General features: G+C 48.0%; 1 protein-coding gene across 1 annotated transcript in view; it reads right to left on the reverse strand.

The window, feature by feature from the left end:
- Nucleotides 1-4,323: 4,323 nt before the first annotated feature.
- Nucleotides 4,324-16,692, reverse strand: part of SLC9A8 (solute carrier family 9 member A8) — a 66,672-nt gene continuing 54,303 nt past the window's right edge. Inside the window, exons 12-16 of the mRNA XM_070419778.1 lie at nucleotides 14,582-14,664; nucleotides 11,687-11,798; nucleotides 10,496-10,716; nucleotides 8,059-8,205; nucleotides 4,324-7,080 (exon numbers count right to left, since the gene is read on the reverse strand). Of these exons, the coding sequence (XP_070275879.1) occupies nucleotides 6,973-7,080; nucleotides 8,059-8,205; nucleotides 10,496-10,716; nucleotides 11,687-11,798; nucleotides 14,582-14,664 (671 nt within the window). The 3' untranslated portion in view covers nucleotides 4,324-6,972. The remainder of the gene's footprint in view (nucleotides 7,081-8,058; nucleotides 8,206-10,495; nucleotides 10,717-11,686; nucleotides 11,799-14,581; nucleotides 14,665-16,692) is intronic.

The following is a 16,692-nucleotide window of genomic DNA, read 5'->3' on the forward strand; positions in this document are numbered from 1 at the left end:
GAGAGGGTGCTTGAGCTTCATCTTGTACATGTCCTGCCCAAGTCCTGGAATCAGATGTTTCTCCAAAGAGCCCTGAGTCCCTTCACTGTGAAATGACATTTGGAGACCATATTCTGAGCCCTCAGGTGGCTGAATGCCACTGGGATGGTCACTGTTTCTAGGTGTTTTCAATGGGCAGAGGTAGGAATAGGTTGATAATTTAAAAACAACAACATACAAGATCATATTTATGCTTTAAATTAGAATTCAGGACCACCGAGTTTTCACTTAACCTCATTTGTCTTTTTCTCCCCATGCTGAGAATCCTGGTTCTCAAACACTCCAGGGAAGCGATAACTAATTTTGATTTTGTCACCCAGGACTAAAGCTAATCCTGATTGATGTGAGGGCGTCATGGGCCTGGGATGGCCCTTGGAGAGTGTCTGTTATTCACCAGAGCTGGGGCAAAGGACTGAAGTCAGAGAGCATGAGGAGCATTTGCAGGTTTGCACATTTTGCACATACGCTGAACTGGTTGCTCACTGCTCTATTAGGAAATGAAAAATCAGGGATACAGGTGAAGTCAGGGTGGGTGGAATGTGGTTTAAATGCAGTTCCTCACTTCCCCCCCCCCACTCCCCACCCCAGAGGGCCCAGGGTCCTGGTGTTGAGTGTGAAGCCTTTCTTCACATTTCTTCTAAGTTGTCCACATCCTTGAGCACCACTGTTCCACAGCGTTGTTCTGCATGGTTTTATATGTACTTCATATCCTGCATTCTTCTGCAGCTTGCTTTGAGCTGCAGATTGAGTCTGAGATTTATCTGTTAATATGTTCATTTTGATTTTGTACATTTGTCTATTCATTATTAACTGCTGTATAGTATTCCACTATATTACTGTGTCACAGTTTATCCATTCTTGTAATGACAATCATCTAGCTTGTGTACAACATCTTGCTATTACAGATATTCTTGTAGGTGTCTCCTAATGCATGAGTGGGTAAGAATTTCTTTAGGCCTGGCCAGTGTGGCTCAGCTGGTTGGAGCATCATCCTGTATATCAAAAAGCTACGGGTTCAATTCCCAGTTGGAGCACATACCCAGGTTGTGGGTTTAATCCCTGATTGGGGTGCATATGGGAGTCAAACAATTGATGCTTCTCTCTCACATCAATGTTTCTCTCTGTCTCCCTCTCCCTTCCTCTTTCTCTAAAATCTATATATATAAAAGCCCAAGTGACCGAACAATTGGTCAACTGGTTGCTATGATGTGCATTGACCACCAGGGGACAGACACTCAACGCACTGGATTGGGCTCCATCCTGTCTGGATTGGGCCTGTGGGGATGGGGCCAAACTGGCTATCTGACATTCCCCGAGGGGTCCCAGATTGCGAGAGGGCACAGGCCAGACCGAGGGACCCCACCGGTACACAAATCTGTGCACTGGGTCTGTAGTCAAAAATAAAAAAAAATGCTGGCTGGTTTGGCTCAGTGGATAGAGTGTTGTCCTACAGACTGAAGTGTCCCGGGTTTGATTCCAGTCAAGGGCATGTACCTTGGTTGCAGGCTTGATCCCTGCCCTGGTCAGGGTGCAAATGGGAGGCAACCAATCAATGTGTCTCTCTCACATCGATGCTTCTCTCTCTTTGTCTCCCCCTTCCTTCCACACTCTCTAAGAATCAAAGGAAAAATATCCTTGGGTGAGAATTAACAATGAAAAATAAAGAGAAAAAGAATTTCTCTAGGGTAGGCCAGGGGTAGGTAAACTTGTTTTGTAAATGACCAGAGAGTGAATATTTTCAGCCTTGGGAGCTAAGAGGCAAAAAAAAAAAAAAAAAAAAAAAAAAAAAAAAAAAAAGTAGGTACTTATTTAATTAGAGAAAACAAGCTTTAAAAAATTCAAAACTTTATTTATGGCCATTGACATTTGAATTTCATATAAATTTCATGTCATGAAATGTTATCCTTTTAAAAATTTTTCAAACCATTTGAAACTGCTGTGTCAAAGCATGGGACACTTACAGGCTTTTGACAGGTGTCCCAACATCATCCTCCAAAAAGATTGAACCAGCTGGCCCTCCCACCAGCAAGTAGGACCCACTTTGCCACAGTGTAAACCAACTACATTTTTGTGCCCCTCCCCCCCTTTTCTTTTTGGTAAGCAAAGCCCTATTTTCTTCCCCATTTGCATCAGGGCATCATCTGAAAACTGCCTGTGTGCAGAGGACCGGGTCCCCAGGACCAGGCTGATGCTAAAGTCCCCAGGTCCCCCCATCACTGACCCATCTTCCTCTACACAATCTGAAGCCCCATCAAGAAGAGCAGCAAATCATTTCTCAGGAACCAGGACCTAACAAATGACAAAAGAATAAGCCTGACCTTCCAAGTGGTCCTTAAAATAAATAACAAATCCTTCATTTTGACAAAGAAAATTGCTTTAAAAAAAAAAATACAAGATTCTGCCCTGGCTGGGTGGCTCAGTTGGTTGGAGTATCATCCTGATACCCGAGGGTTGCGGATTTGATCACTGGTCAGGGCACATACAAGGAGTCAACTAATGAATACATGAATGGGTGGAACAACAGATCCATCTTTCTCTCAAAATAAAAACGAAAACCCTACATGATTCGGATTCACCTTGAGGACAAATCAAGCTTTGCAGGAGCTGTATTTGGAGAAAACGTTAAAGCCTTTGGTAAGCCAGAAACCTCACAGCTCTCCAGCAAGTAAGGAGACTTCCCTGGCTAGTGTGCCCCCTGTTCCTTAGAGCAGGGCTGGGACTGTGGAAGTGAGCACCAGGAATATGCTAACAGGCTCTTCCATGTGGCTGAAGGCCCACAGGTGACCTGCATGTCCCCATTCATCCCCACACCTCACTCAAGCACTCAGCTCTCTCTCTCACCCAGTTCAGGCAGGTCCTGCAGAGCAGCCTGGGAGGACACCAACTTCCATTAAGAAAGGCTAACTCCCCCCCCCCCCCCCCCCCCCCCGTCTGGGATAATGCTGGCTGGGGTGGGAAAGGATGGAAAACAGAATGGGTCAGTGGGATGACTGGATCAGAGGAAATCAGAGTCTTCCTTCTTTTGACACATGGCCAGTGAAGTCCCTGAATATCTAACTCCAGCCCTAGCCAGTGTGGCTCTGTTGGTTGGAGTGTTGTCCCATGCACCAAAGGTCTCGGGTTTAATTCTCTTACTCTCTTCCTCTCGCTTCCCCTTTCTCTGGGATTAAGGAAAAACATATATTTGGGTGAGGATTAAAAAACACACAACTCCATTTGTGTGAGAAATGGCAGAAGCTTAAATGTAAGGGGGAGTGGCTACTTTTCCCCTTTAGGCCTTTACTCTGATTGTGGTGTTTTCATTGCAAACATATGGCCTCGGGCCTTGGGAACTGGGTTCCTGGTTGAACATCTTCTTAATGATCCTGGCTGCTGTATCAGGAACATTTCAGATTTGATTTCCTACTTACCAACCAGCAGGAGAAACAGATGCCTGCATTCTAGAGGGAATAGGGGGAGGGTCTCTTTTTTTCATTTAAAGCTCTAGTCAAAGGCAGAGCATTGCAGCTGAGAGATTCCTTCTCACACTTAAATCAGGGACCAGTTCTAAGAACAGATCCACCCCAAGCCAGGTCTGCAATTTGATGGCCATGACTTGGCTGAGGAAAAGCTGGCCACCACCCTGCCCACCCTGACTCTCCAGCCAAAGCAGAAGTGGGATCCTGTCCGTGCTACCCCACTGAGGACTTTGCCAAATGTGTGGGCACCTGTGGGAATGTGGAACTGAGACCTTATAGGCCAAGTCTTGCTGATGGCATTTCTGATGTGGGTTTTAAGGACAGAAGGATTCCCATTCACCAATCTTTCTGCATTCCACTCACACAAAGGAATCTGCAGGCAAATCACAGCCTGTCTGGGCTGACTTGGGGGAGTCGGGCTGCCAACATTCTGGGCCAGGCCTTGCCCCTTGTCCTCACAACAACCAGGGCTTGGTCAACATTCCCACTGTAAAAAGAGGTGGCTGGCCTGAGGGTGGGAGGTCTCAGTTTTGCCTCTAGGCTGAGGGTCTGAGCATCAGACTATGGAACTGAGCCACTTTCTGCCTGGCCCAGGCCAGCCCAAGCTTGATCTCTGGAGACCTAGGAAAAGCCAGCTCCTTCTCCAGCTCCACAGGGCAGGCATGTTTTCTGAATTTTCTGGCTAAACGGCCAGCTTCTCCAAAGGCACTGACTTCACAGCCTTCACCTCACTCTAAAGTTTTCCTTCTCTACATGCTATATACAGCTCTCCTATCCATGGCCTAGACCTAAAAGAAAATAAATATGCACGAAGTCAAAGTTATGCTGGATTTTTAAAATCTAGGCATTTATTACACCAAATAATATAATTATTAGATACGCTAAAGGTAGACAGAAGCAATTTTTTATTCTCAGGCAAAGACGTGAAAAAACCACCAGAAAAATGCCTCTTTGTGGGCGTTTGCCTGTTCCAAAGGTGACCAGTCAGCCAGCCAGACTGCTGAGGAACAGAGGCGGCCCACAGGAGATCCAGACCAGTGCTGGGACCTGCCAGGAAAGGTGCCCCATACCCCATAGCCAAGCCTTGGGGACCTTCCACCAACTCCCCCACGTACTTCTCTACCGTAGTGTCATTTTCAGGTCTCAGCTAAAAGTGGGAGGCCAGGCAAGACCCGGTGGCAAGAAGCAGTCTGAATGGAAAAGAACCTGTTTTCATTGCTTACTCTATGAACTAAAAAAATTTTTTTCCTGGCAAGATACTGAGTTTGCAATGCGACTTCCACCTCTGAGATCGGACCCTGAGTTTTAGGGCAGAAAGTAAATTACTTGTGAGGTGGGGGATGAGAGAACAATATGATCCCTGCCTATCCCCCCACCTCATGTGGACTAAGGTCTCTCCCTCTTTGACCTCTTCTCTTACTTTTCCACTAAAATGAAATAAGAAAATTATGCACATATTACTCCTCCAATGGGAGTATCAGGTGGAGTAAAAGAATCCTGTTTGGCCGAAACCGGTTTGGCTCAGTGGATAGAGCGTCGGCCTGCGGACTGAAAGGTCCCAGGTTCGATTCCGGTCAAGGGCATGTACCTGGGTTGCGGGCACATCCCCGGTAGAAGATGTGCTGGAGGCAGCTGGTCGATGTTTCTCTCTCATCGATGTTTCTAACTCTCTATCTCTCTCTCCCTTCCTCTCTGTAAAAAAATCAATAAAATATATTAAAAAAAAAAAAAAAAAGAATCCTGTTTGGCTCAAATTATTGGGTTAAGGGGGGAAATTACAAAAACAAAAGTGCTCATATTTTAGCTCTATAAAGTACAAATTTACTTTTCATGCATAAAAAGGACACCTCGTGCTTCCTGCCTGACTGGCCTTACAACTTACACTTCTGGGGAAAGGGAAGGCATTAGGGAAGGGGCCTGGCCTTGTGGGCTGGACATGAGTCCTGAAGGGTCCCAAGGTCAGTCCTTCCTGACATCCAGGGCCATGCTGCCTGAGGCAGAAGAGATGGACACATATTTGCTGCCAGCCAGGGCCCATGCTGGCCTACTGGGTCCCCACAGAGAACCAAGCACATGTACATGATGAATTAAATCACCCAGAGGGTGCTAAGTCCCAGCTCCAGCTGGGACCCTGAGCCACACATGGAAATGCCAAAACAGCCCATAGATGGGCAACGTCAAGCAGGTACGAGGCTTGTTAAATTAGGGCAGATGAGGAGTGGATGTGAGAGTCACTAACTCCAAATCATCTGGACATGATTGGCAGCTCCTTGCCCTCAGAGGCCCGGGGGCCAGGCCCATGAAGTCAGGGTGGGGTATGTGTACGGGAGAGAGTGTAAGTACTCTGTGACAGACAGGAGGAACAGGTCCTGGGGTCCCAGTGGCTGCTTGGGGATTTTAGGTGGGGATCTGATGCATGTGAATGCAGGCCACTGGGGAGGGGGTGGCAGGCTTTGGCCCATCGCCATGCTTGGGCGAACTGGGACCCTGGCATGGAGGACAAGTGGGACCCCAAACAGTAGAGACTTGGGAAGAGGAAATGCTGATTAGCTGTGAAGGTGGCAGCAAGTAAACGGTGGGCAGACCCCATGGAGCCCAAGAAAAGGGGCCTCTGGACACACCACTGTTCAAGTGCATGAATTTAAACTAAATTCAGAAGTTGCTGGCCTGCCTAAGCACTGTACTGTTAGATTTGTCCTCTAGAGGGCGCTCTGACACCACAAAATAGGCCCACTCACCCCAAAACCAGCGATGCAGCTTCCAAAGGGGCTCCAAAGAAAGGCCTGTGCCTCCGTGCTGGTTACCAGTGTAAACATTCACAGTATTCCCAGAGAAGGCAGTGGCTGCCTGTCACCCAGGGAGACAGCCTTCGAGGTGCCAGTCAGAGGTAAAGAAGAAAAAGGTCACTGTTTTTCTTTCTCAGGGTGTGCAAGCAACATCACAAAGGGGAGTGTGAGGTTTTCAAGGTTTCTGGGCCTGCCACGTAGGTCAGAACTGCTGATGCTGAGGCCCAAGGCACCTTGATGATGATAGGGAAACTGGCAGCTGGCTCCTCGCTCTGCCCGCCCCTAGGGTCATGATGGTGGCGTTAGCTGGGAATGACAGAAACTGCAGACCAGCGTTCCCCCGAGGACACCCAGTCACAGCAGCTTCCACACAGGATTTCTCCTCGCAGGCACCTGGGATGGACAGATGACTGTTTGCCTTGGCTGCAGAAGCAAAAGGAAACATTTACCTGGACAGGTTTCCATCTAATCTGCAGGCTGGAAGTGACGCTGTGAGCAGAGGTCTGGCTGGGTGAGGAGTGGAAGATGACATGTTTCAGAAGAAGCCAGCTGGCCTGGATGGTCCGGATACAGAAGGCAGCATCTTGGCTCCACCCGGCTTTCATCTTCCTGAAGAGGCTGCCAAATGCACGCACCTCAGGGGCACTTGCTGGGTGTCCATCTCAGGGACGTGGGGGGGCCCTGCTCGGTCACAGCAGCTCCTGCTCCTCATCCTCAGAGCCAGAGGGGCCCTGGCGCACCTCCTCGTACCACTTGTTGGTGAGGGTTTTCATCTGGATGCGCCCGTGGTGGAGGTCCTGAGGCAGAATACAAGCAACCCAGAGGGTCAGGGTCAAGGAAAGGAGAGGAGCTGCTTTGTGTCTCGTGTGTGTATGTGTGTGTGTGGGGTGGGGAGGAGGGGATAGGAGGCAGGGTACAGAGCCACAAATAATCGTAGAGTGTTAAGTAACTGAGCTAAGGTTCTTCTTTGTGGGGGTGGAGATAACAGGACGTGTCACTCAGAAACAGGAGGAGTAGGAGGCAGGATGGCATGACGTTAAAAAACAGTGGCTCTGGAATCAGACACACTCGGGCTCCACTCCCAGCTTGGCCTTGCACTGGCTGTGTGACCTCAGGGGGCTACCTTACCTCTCTGGGCCTCAGCTTCCTCAGCTGTCAAGTGGGATAACAGCTGCATCTGCTGCATGGGTTGTTGGGAGAATGAACCGAAGCAATCATGAACACCATTTGGTGTGGCGCCTGGCTGGTAGTAAGAGCTTAAATACAGCACCATGACTGTCAGAGGAGGGAAATAGGGCTCTGAGACAAAGGGGGACTACAGCCAGGAGAACCCCACCCCAAAGGCCTGCATGGGGCTGGATGACCTGTTCAGCAAAGTAGATCCAAGCTGGTCCCCATTAAACTGCCTGTCACCCAGAGGTTGGCAGTGCTGGAAGGACGGAATAAGAGCCTGAGCCTTGGGACACTGCCTGTGGTCCTGGCATGTCTGAAATTCCTCAGCTCAGATTCAGTAGCTGATCAATGTCCTGAGTCTTATCATCCAGGAAAAGCAAACTGTGTTAGCACGTCTATTATTAAACTAGCACTAAATCCGGTAGCAAAGGAAAAACAGCAGATGGGATCCTGGGAAGGAGAGCCAAGTGGGAGGAGGCGGCCTGGCTGCCTCTCCCCAACACAGCACGTGGGCTTTCTCTGTCCCCCACTCTTGGCCACTGCAGGTTCTGAGGGAGGAAGGCAAGAGACCCCTGGCCATGTGGCCCTGGCCTGTGTCCCACCTCCTGGGTCAGCCGCCGTGTGAAGAAGGGGTTCAGGTACTTGACATCCAACCACAGGAAGCCTTTGAGGTCCTGCCGCCTGATGTAGTGGGCTTCATACTCCTCCTCGGTGAGCTCCGACAAGTGCTCCGACTCCACTGTGTTGCCCTGAGGAGGAAGGAAGGCAGCTGAGGGTCGGTAGATGGGCTGACATCTTCCTGGAAGCCCCCACACCACCCAGCCTACCTAGCACCCCTTCACCCTGGCCACCAGTGTCCCCAACCCTAACTGCACTTTCTAATCAATGCAGTGTGTCTGTGGGTAGCAAAGGGCTTCCTGGGAGCCTGTAGGGAGGTAGGGAGGTTTGTAAAAACATGATGGATACCCAGGAATAAATCAGAATTGTGAATAAATCAGAAGTTCTGGCTGGGGCTGGTCCCGGTTTGTAAGCTTCTGGATTTTAATGTGCAGATCAGTGCCAGGGAGTGGAGGGTGAGGGTAGTGGGAGGACAGGAGACACAGACACAATCCCAGTGGGAACCAGAGAGGAATGAAGAGAATGACTGCACATGGCGCAGAGCACATCTGGAAGGTTCACTGATCTACTCAGCCCTGCTCCAGGCCTCTGCAGAGCCGACCATACAGGTTGTGAACAGTGTTTGCTGTTTTGCTAGAGGAGCTGCTCTCCAGCCATCGTCAGCTAACTGGGCCTCCACTGGGGAGCCCTGGCAGCTGGTGCAGGTTTGAAGGGCTTGTGAATCCATAAAATGCTGGGCCCACTTGCAGAGCTGATTTAGGAGGTCTGGGATGGGGCCCAAGAATTTGTATTCCTAACAAGTCCCCAGTGATGCTGCTGGTCCAGCCCCACCTTGGGAACCACTGGTGGAGACTGGCGGTTAAGAGTGCAGGCTCTGGAGTCTGTGTGACCTTGGCTGTGTGATTTGGCCTCTGTGCCTCAGTGCTCTCATCTGCAAAATGGGCATAACGAGAGCCTCTGCTTCCTGCTGGTTATGGGTGACCTGAGACAGTTAAGGAGCCTCAAGCACAGTGCCAGTGCCACAGGACATTCCTTGAACAGCATGTGCTTCCTCTGAGCAAACATCCTGCTTCTTCTAGAGCCCAGGGTGGTAAATTCACCAAGTGTGGCTGCAGGATCAGCACCTGGCAACCTGTTAGAAATGCAAATTCCTTCTAGCCCCACCCAGACCTGTAGGACCCTGGAGCCCTTCACCAATTCTGACCCCACTGAAAGGTCTCAGAACCTACACTAAAACTTTTCTAAAAAACTAAGTTTGGCCCTGGCTGGATGCTCAGTTGGTTGGAGCGTCATCCCACATACCAATAAAAGGTTGCGGGTTTGATCCCAGGTTAGGTCAAGTATGGGAGGCAACTGATTGATGTTTCTCACATCAATGCCTCTCTCTCTCCCCCTCCTCCCCCTTCCTCCCTCTCTAAAATCAATAAACATATCCTCGGGTGAGGATTAAAAACAACAACAAAGTTGGTGAGTGGGGGTGGGGGAGAAAGACCTCTGAGAGGAGGAAGGTTGAGCAGCCCAGCATGAGGCCATCTGAAAGTTCCTTTCCAGCAGCGCAGAGACTAGAGGCCAAGCTCTGCCCAGACCTAGACTTTCAGAAGGAGACGTGGGCACATCCCCTTTCCCTGTCTCCTGGTTGAGGATCTCTGTGCCATCCAAGACTAATTCAAGTGACTGATGGCCTCGAATAAGGCAACTAGAAAAAGATGCATTTCTGGAAATTTGTGTGGGGGAATGGTGGGTGCACAGAGGTGGGAGGAGAGACTAGGGCGCCCTCTGCTCCTGTCAGAGTCTGGCTCAGCACATGGGCCTGAGGGGGACACAGGGCAGGAAAGGCATGACCACAGCTGACCTGGGAGTGGCGGCCCACAGGCAGGAGCAGTGCCGGGCAGGAGGCTGGCTTGGAGGAACAGAGGTGGGCAGTGGTATGGGGGCCTCAGGTTCACTGCAGCTGGGCCCTGGGTGCCTCAGCCCCAATCAGGCCCTTGTCTGGCCTTGGTGGAGGATACCTCTCTCATGGCCCTCAAAGCCACTGTAAGCACCTTCCTCTACTCCAGCCCCAATAGGAGGCATTCAGCAGACATTGGGGAATGATAGGATTTTGAAACCTTCCAGTCCTGGGCCCTGATGAGGTGGGCGGTTCCTGGCAGGGGAGGAGTGTTGCTGGGAGAGTCTGATACAGGTCCACGCTCCCCACCCCTGACCTCTATGGCTGCACCAGGCCACGAGGCTGGCAGATAAGCCACCACAAAGAGCCAAGCTTCAGAACCTTAGTTCACCCCCTAGTCAGCTTGGGCAACTGCATGTGCATGGGTGTGTGTGTGTAGGTGCTGAGCATCCTCAAATTGTTCTCATTTCCCCATTTCCTGGCAGGCAGTGGGGACCAGCCCTCTGCCCTGCTCCGGCCCACCAAGCACTAACCATCTTCTCGGTCTTGCTGAGGTTGACATCCTTCTTGTTCCGGCGACGCGCCTTGGCGTCCTCGATGTCCATGAGGCGGATGAGGGGCATGGTGCTGCCGCCCAGCAGCAGGATGGTGAAGAGCACGATGATGATGGTGGTGGTGCCGATGAGCTGCCGCTTCTCCATGGGCTCCAGGTCCAGGTGCAGGCTCAGGGCATAGGGGATGGCACCCCGCAAGCCTAGGGGGACAGTGAAGGGAGTTAGAGGACCATTGGAAGGAGGAGGAGAGGCAGCGGCATCCTGACCCAGTTCTCAGGGGACCTGGGATAGCCCAGCGTCATGGGCAGTCAGACATCCTAACAGATGCCCTGGAGAGCACAAACTCATCCTGTGAGGCTCTGGGGTGTGAGAAAGGCAGGCCAAAGAGAAGGGGGCCCAGGTGGAGGCTCACCTCCGTTCCCACTTCACAGGGGGCTTGAGCAGATCAAATGAGGTGCCCTGTCCAGGCTATGAAGCCCGTGTGTGTGTGTGTGTGTGTGTGTGTGTGTGTGTGTGTGTGTTTATCAAGCCCAACACTCACATTTTATTTTTATTTATTTTTATTATTTTTTTATTTTTTAAATATATTTTTATTGATTTTTTACAGAGAGGAAGGGAGAGAGATAGAGAGTTAGAAACATCGATTAGCTGCCTCCTGCACATCTCTTACTGGGGATGTGCCCGCAACCCAGGTACATGCCGTTGACCGGAATTGAACCTGGGACCCTTCAGTCCGCAGGCTGACGCTCTATCCACGAGCCAAACCGGTCTCGGCCCAACACTCACATTTTAGAAATACAACAGCTAGTGCAGACTGAGCCCTCCCTGTGTGTGAGCCAGGCCTGTGCTAAGCGCTCTGACTGCATGATCTCATCTGCTGTTCCCAGGAAACCCTGTAAAGCAGGTCCTATTATTCTACAGACGAGGAACTGAGACTGAGGGAACAGTGTCCTCCCAGGGCCACACAGCTTGACGGGCAACAGCACAAAATGCAATTTGTCCGGTGCCTCCCAAGCAGTTCCTGGCAGCACTGGCAGCCTGGGAACCTGTATTATTTCTGGCTTGTGAACACACTTGTTTTCAAAGGGCTCTAGCCCGTGTGCCCTCTACATGGTGTGTGCCTTTGTAAGAGGTATCTTCCCTCCACTGTTCATTCAATATTAGACTTACCACTAAACCACATGATGAACATCATCTTCGGTGTGATTTTATGATCACGGAAGAAATTCAGAAGGTAGGAAAGAGGGAAAATATTCACTGCTCTGCCAAACAGTACAAGCACCTGTTAATAGCAACAAACCAAGTCTTAGATGGGAACTTCTGGTTCTTTAATTTGAAGCTTGCTGAGGCTGACACAGGCCTGTAGCACACCCACTATAAATAGGGCATTCCCCTGGGTTATAAAAGGTGTGAATAACAAGTGCTAGTCAGAAACCCGGCTGAGGTTGCCTGGTTTGTGTGTCTGGGAAAGGATAATGCTTTTTACGTCACATCTCAGTAGTCAGTGAGAGGACATCAGCAATGGCTTTAGTAATGACAGCAGGACAGAACCGAATGCCAAGAGGCCATGCAGAAGTACCCAGAGATTATTTAATTTAAGGGCAATCTAACTCCTCCAAAGGTGCTCCACCATGGGACTGGGCTGTGCTAATCACTCCCAGCGGGCTAGCTCTGGAGGCACGGACAGGTTTTCCTGCCTCTCCCATGGGGGCCCTACTCCTCAGGGAAAGGAGGAAAGACTGAGAAGGGCCGACCCATATATCTAAACGCTACTCCCTGAGCAAAAGGAACACACAGGTAGGTTTTAAAAGGTCACACAACCCAGCAACTTGCCATGGCTTTGGGTTCCTAACCATTTCCAATGGCATGTTGGTCTTAACAAAATACAGCTCTATGTTAAGTTTAAACCTTATCTAAGTGGATACTTAGAGCTACTTATTAATTTACCTCCATTTTTTAATCTTGAAAAGGATATACACACCCACATTCTGTAGGCTCTAAGTTTACCCTTTTAACCAGCACGGATTGAGTGTGCTTTGTAGTGTGCATGCCTTGGACGGTCAAGTTAATAATGGCTCCTAGTCATCTCACATTTATATGTCAGACAATGTGCTAAGCATTTTATATGCATTATCTTATTAAATTTAGATCCCTGCAATGGTCTTATAAAGTAGGTATTACTGTCTCCATTCTGGAGACAAGGGAACAGAGACAAAGAGAGGTTAAGTAACGGGCCCACACTGAACCCGGCAGGAAGTGGTGGAGCCAAGTCTCAAATCTGGTCCAGTCCCCAAAACCCATGCCCTTGACCACTGAGCCAGTGTAAAGTAATCCATTCGCAAAGCATAGGCTGCGCCCAGGAGGGGCAGGGCCAGCCTATGTGCTCAGAGAAAACCAAGTCACCACCCCAGGGCATCTTCTCATTCTCCTTTTCCTCCCAACCCATGGCTGACACAGTCATCTCCCTTTTTCACCCACTGGAATCCAACCTCCCAATCTGACACTTGCATTTCAGGTTTCACCAAAGGTGGCCCCATTTACCCAGAGACCACACTAAAGACTATTATACTTTCTGAAAAGACTGGCTTCTGTCCTCCTGTCCTGAAACTGGAGTTTGGAGGACAGATAACAGAGACAAAAGCCACACACTCTTGCCGATAGAGGTGAAAGCACCCAGGTTTCAAGGAGAAACATCTTTTTCCTTAGGGCTCCTTATCTTCTCTGTGTCTCAGTTTCCCCACAGGCCAAACAGGTAGACCTCCCTGGTTCGCACATGGTAGATGACTATGCAAAATAAAAAGTTTGACTCTCAAGAGCTATGCTTTATTAAGTGGAGCTGGTAATAATAGTTAACTGAAGATGAATTATGATAATTCAAAAATAATAAGGTATACTTCTTAAGTGCCTTAGAATAACATAGGATATAAAGGGACAACAAAGATCAAATTAGGGATTGGAGTCTGAATCAGTTGGAGGGCCTCCGAGAGATGAACTCACTCTGAGGGAAGAGACACAAAGAGGAATACAGACAAGCAACCTGGGACACCAGGCTAAATGCCCGAACTGTTAGAAGCCCCTCATGTCACTTTGATCAGATGCCTGAGAGAGCTGGACCTTTCTTTTATTTTTTAAATGTTTCTACTAATTTTAGAAAGAGAGAGAAAGGAAGAGGGAGATGAGAGAGAAACATCAATGGCTGCTTCCTGCATTTTCCCTACTGGGGATCGAGCCTCCAATAGGGGCATGTGCCCTGACCAGGAATCAAACCAATGACTTCTTGGTGTATGGGATGATGTTCAACCAACTGAGCCACACTGGCCAGAGTTGGACCTTTCTTTTAAATGCTAAACTTTTATTTTTCCCACAAGGACTTGATTCTCCTATAAATGATTAATCTTCTACTTTCCTTTTTTAGAGATGTATTTTAATGTGTCTCCTACTGCAACCCCCAGTCCAACTATAACAAATTTCCCAAACCTTCTTGATAGTAAGAATCACCTGGGATGAGTACCCTGGATGAATCTTCAGGGGAACTAAGGGCCTAGTAATCTTTACACAGTGTCCAAGGTCAAGCTTATGAATGGACATCTGAAGAGAACTACAGTAAGAGATACATGCATTATAAATTACCCAGAAAGCATAAAAAAGAAAAAAAAATCATCCTCAGTTCTACAAGCACTGGGAACATTTGGTGAAATTTTATTTTTCTATGCATAATGTTTTTACATGGTTATGCTCAACTACATATTCAATTTTGAAATCTGCTTTTACCACCGAACATAGAAACACATACAATGTGCTTTTAAAAGAAGACCATATCATTTAAGGCCATTTGAAATTTAAAAAGAAGCAAAATCTTTTTCTGGGGATATTCATTCACTTAATTCCACCCCTTTATTTTATGTTTGTGATTTTGTAACAACAACAACAACAAAAAAACTTAAACGCAAGAGTGTCTATGTAGCTGTTGACTTTGAACAGTTAACAGTTACATAAGTGAATCCAGAACATGTGGTCATTGAGCTATGAATAAGTAATTAAATAAAAAACAAGGAAAATACTTACTATGCACCAGACGACAAAGGAAATTTCAAACTTGTGAGGGAAACTAAAAATGGACAGGCCAAGAAATGCAAACACACATGTTTCTGAAACAAACCAAAGAATGGATTATTTAGCCCAGACTATTTCTTCCAATACAGTACTAAATTGTTAAGCAAGCAAACATTCACAAGTAAGTAACACTTTGCATATTTTCTGAAACATCTGCAACCAATACCTGGTGAAACTAGTACTGTGATTATCTCATTTTTCTCTATCACACAAGCAACATGTGCTTGCTATTCAGAATCTCCTAATTTAATGAGGCAACTGTCACATACTCATGTAAATAAGTCCTCAGTCCATTTGCTGAACACTGTGATTAGCAAGGATCCCGACTGCCGGTAAAATGACAAAAATTCAGAGCCAGTGCTGCAGACACCACCTGACTAGTGTGAAAAGGCCCTTTGTTATCTTTCTGGCCATAGCGGACAAAGCCAAATGATTGACCTCATATATTTAATCCCACCCCAGGTTTAGAAGACGGTTCACACCCTGCAGCATTTGCAGGAAGGAGTACATTTCCAGCTCTGGGCTCCACCCCACAAGAGTCTGACATTTATGCTCATTGTACAAGCAGTTGCTGTGTATCCCAAAGAAAAGCACCTTGTACATTCCCACCACTAGGCTCCCTGCTTTTTTTTTTTTTTTTGATATATATATTTTTTATTGATTTCAGAGAGGAAGGGAGAGGGAGAGATAGAAACATTAATGATGAGAGAGAATCATTGATCAGCTGCCTCCTGCATGCCTCCCACTGGGGATCGAGCCTGCAACCCAGCCATGTGCCCTTGACCGGAATCGAACCTGGAACCCTTCAGTCCGCAGGCCAATGTTCTATCCACTGAGCCAAACCGGCTAGGGCTAGGCTCCCTGCTTTTATTGTGATGCCCCAGAACAGCCTCATAATCAGGGAGAAAAGACTGTATTGTAAAATAGTTGAGTATCATAATACAGCAAGGCTGTTTTAAAACATTTTGCCTACATTTTTTCCCTTCAAATGTGCATCCTTTTAAAATAAGTCACAAGCTGGACAGTAGATTTACCCCTCTCCTCCTTGAATATTTTTTTGTGATCTTTCCAAATGCTCATTTAAGTTGCCTTGAGGTCTACATTATGCTTTTCTCTGGCAGCATAAATTCTACTGTACAGGATTGGGCAAAAGTACGTTTACAGTTGTGAGTATATGAAACACAGAATTTAATCTTGTATTATATTTATTAATTATTGTATTCCATATGAACAACTGTAAACCTACTTTTGCCCAACTCTGTGTTGGTATGTCATGGCTAATTTAATGAATCCTTTGTCAATGCTTATTGACTGTTTCTATTTCTGATATTACAAACTACAACAAGCATCCCTGTGCACAGGCAAAATTCCTAGTAGAATTGCGGGTCCAAGAGCTCGTGCCTGTTAAATTCAGACATGCTGCAAATGACTCACCAAAGAGATGGCATCAACACACATGCACATCATGGCCTGTCCTACATACACCGGTGCCGGAAGTGGGTATTATCAAATTTAACATTTACTAATCTGATGGGTGCAAAACAGAATTTGATGGGTGTTTTGCTTTACACTTCTTTATGGTGAGTCAAAGTCTTCAGCCATGACTTTCTGAGAGGGCTGCTATGGAAAAAATACCTGCTGGGCCAAAAGAGACAGACCTGGCTTCAGAGTCACTTCTGAACCATGTGACTGTGGACAAGTCATTTGACGCCTGAGCATCCTTATCCATGGACTGAAGTCTGCATAGCCTGTCCCTGCCTCCTACCTAGCATGTGACAGTGTGGAACTCACACTTCAAAATGAGACAAGCCCCACTGAAATGTCAGGGGGGATGCTGATGGTGACAGCTAGGGCACAGCCACTTGGGCACCAGTGCAAAGAGACAGTGTGAGAGTGGTTCCTTCATGGCCAGGCATAAACTAGGGAGGAGGTGTATGGGGGAACCAGTCATCCTGGGGCACCCCAGCCCAACAATGATACCGCCCCAAGTTAGGTCTTTCAAGATGCTCCTGTGAACAAAGGGTCCTATGGACAAGTTTGGGAAATGCTGGTACTACATTCCT

The sequence above is a fragment of the Myotis yumanensis genome, unplaced genomic scaffold, assembly GCF_028538775.1.
Source record: "Myotis yumanensis isolate MYYU_CA2020_CCGP unplaced genomic scaffold, mMyoYum1.0.hap1 SCAF_7, whole genome shotgun sequence".
In the NCBI taxonomy this organism is placed as follows: Eukaryota; Metazoa; Chordata; class Mammalia; order Chiroptera; family Vespertilionidae; genus Myotis; species Myotis yumanensis.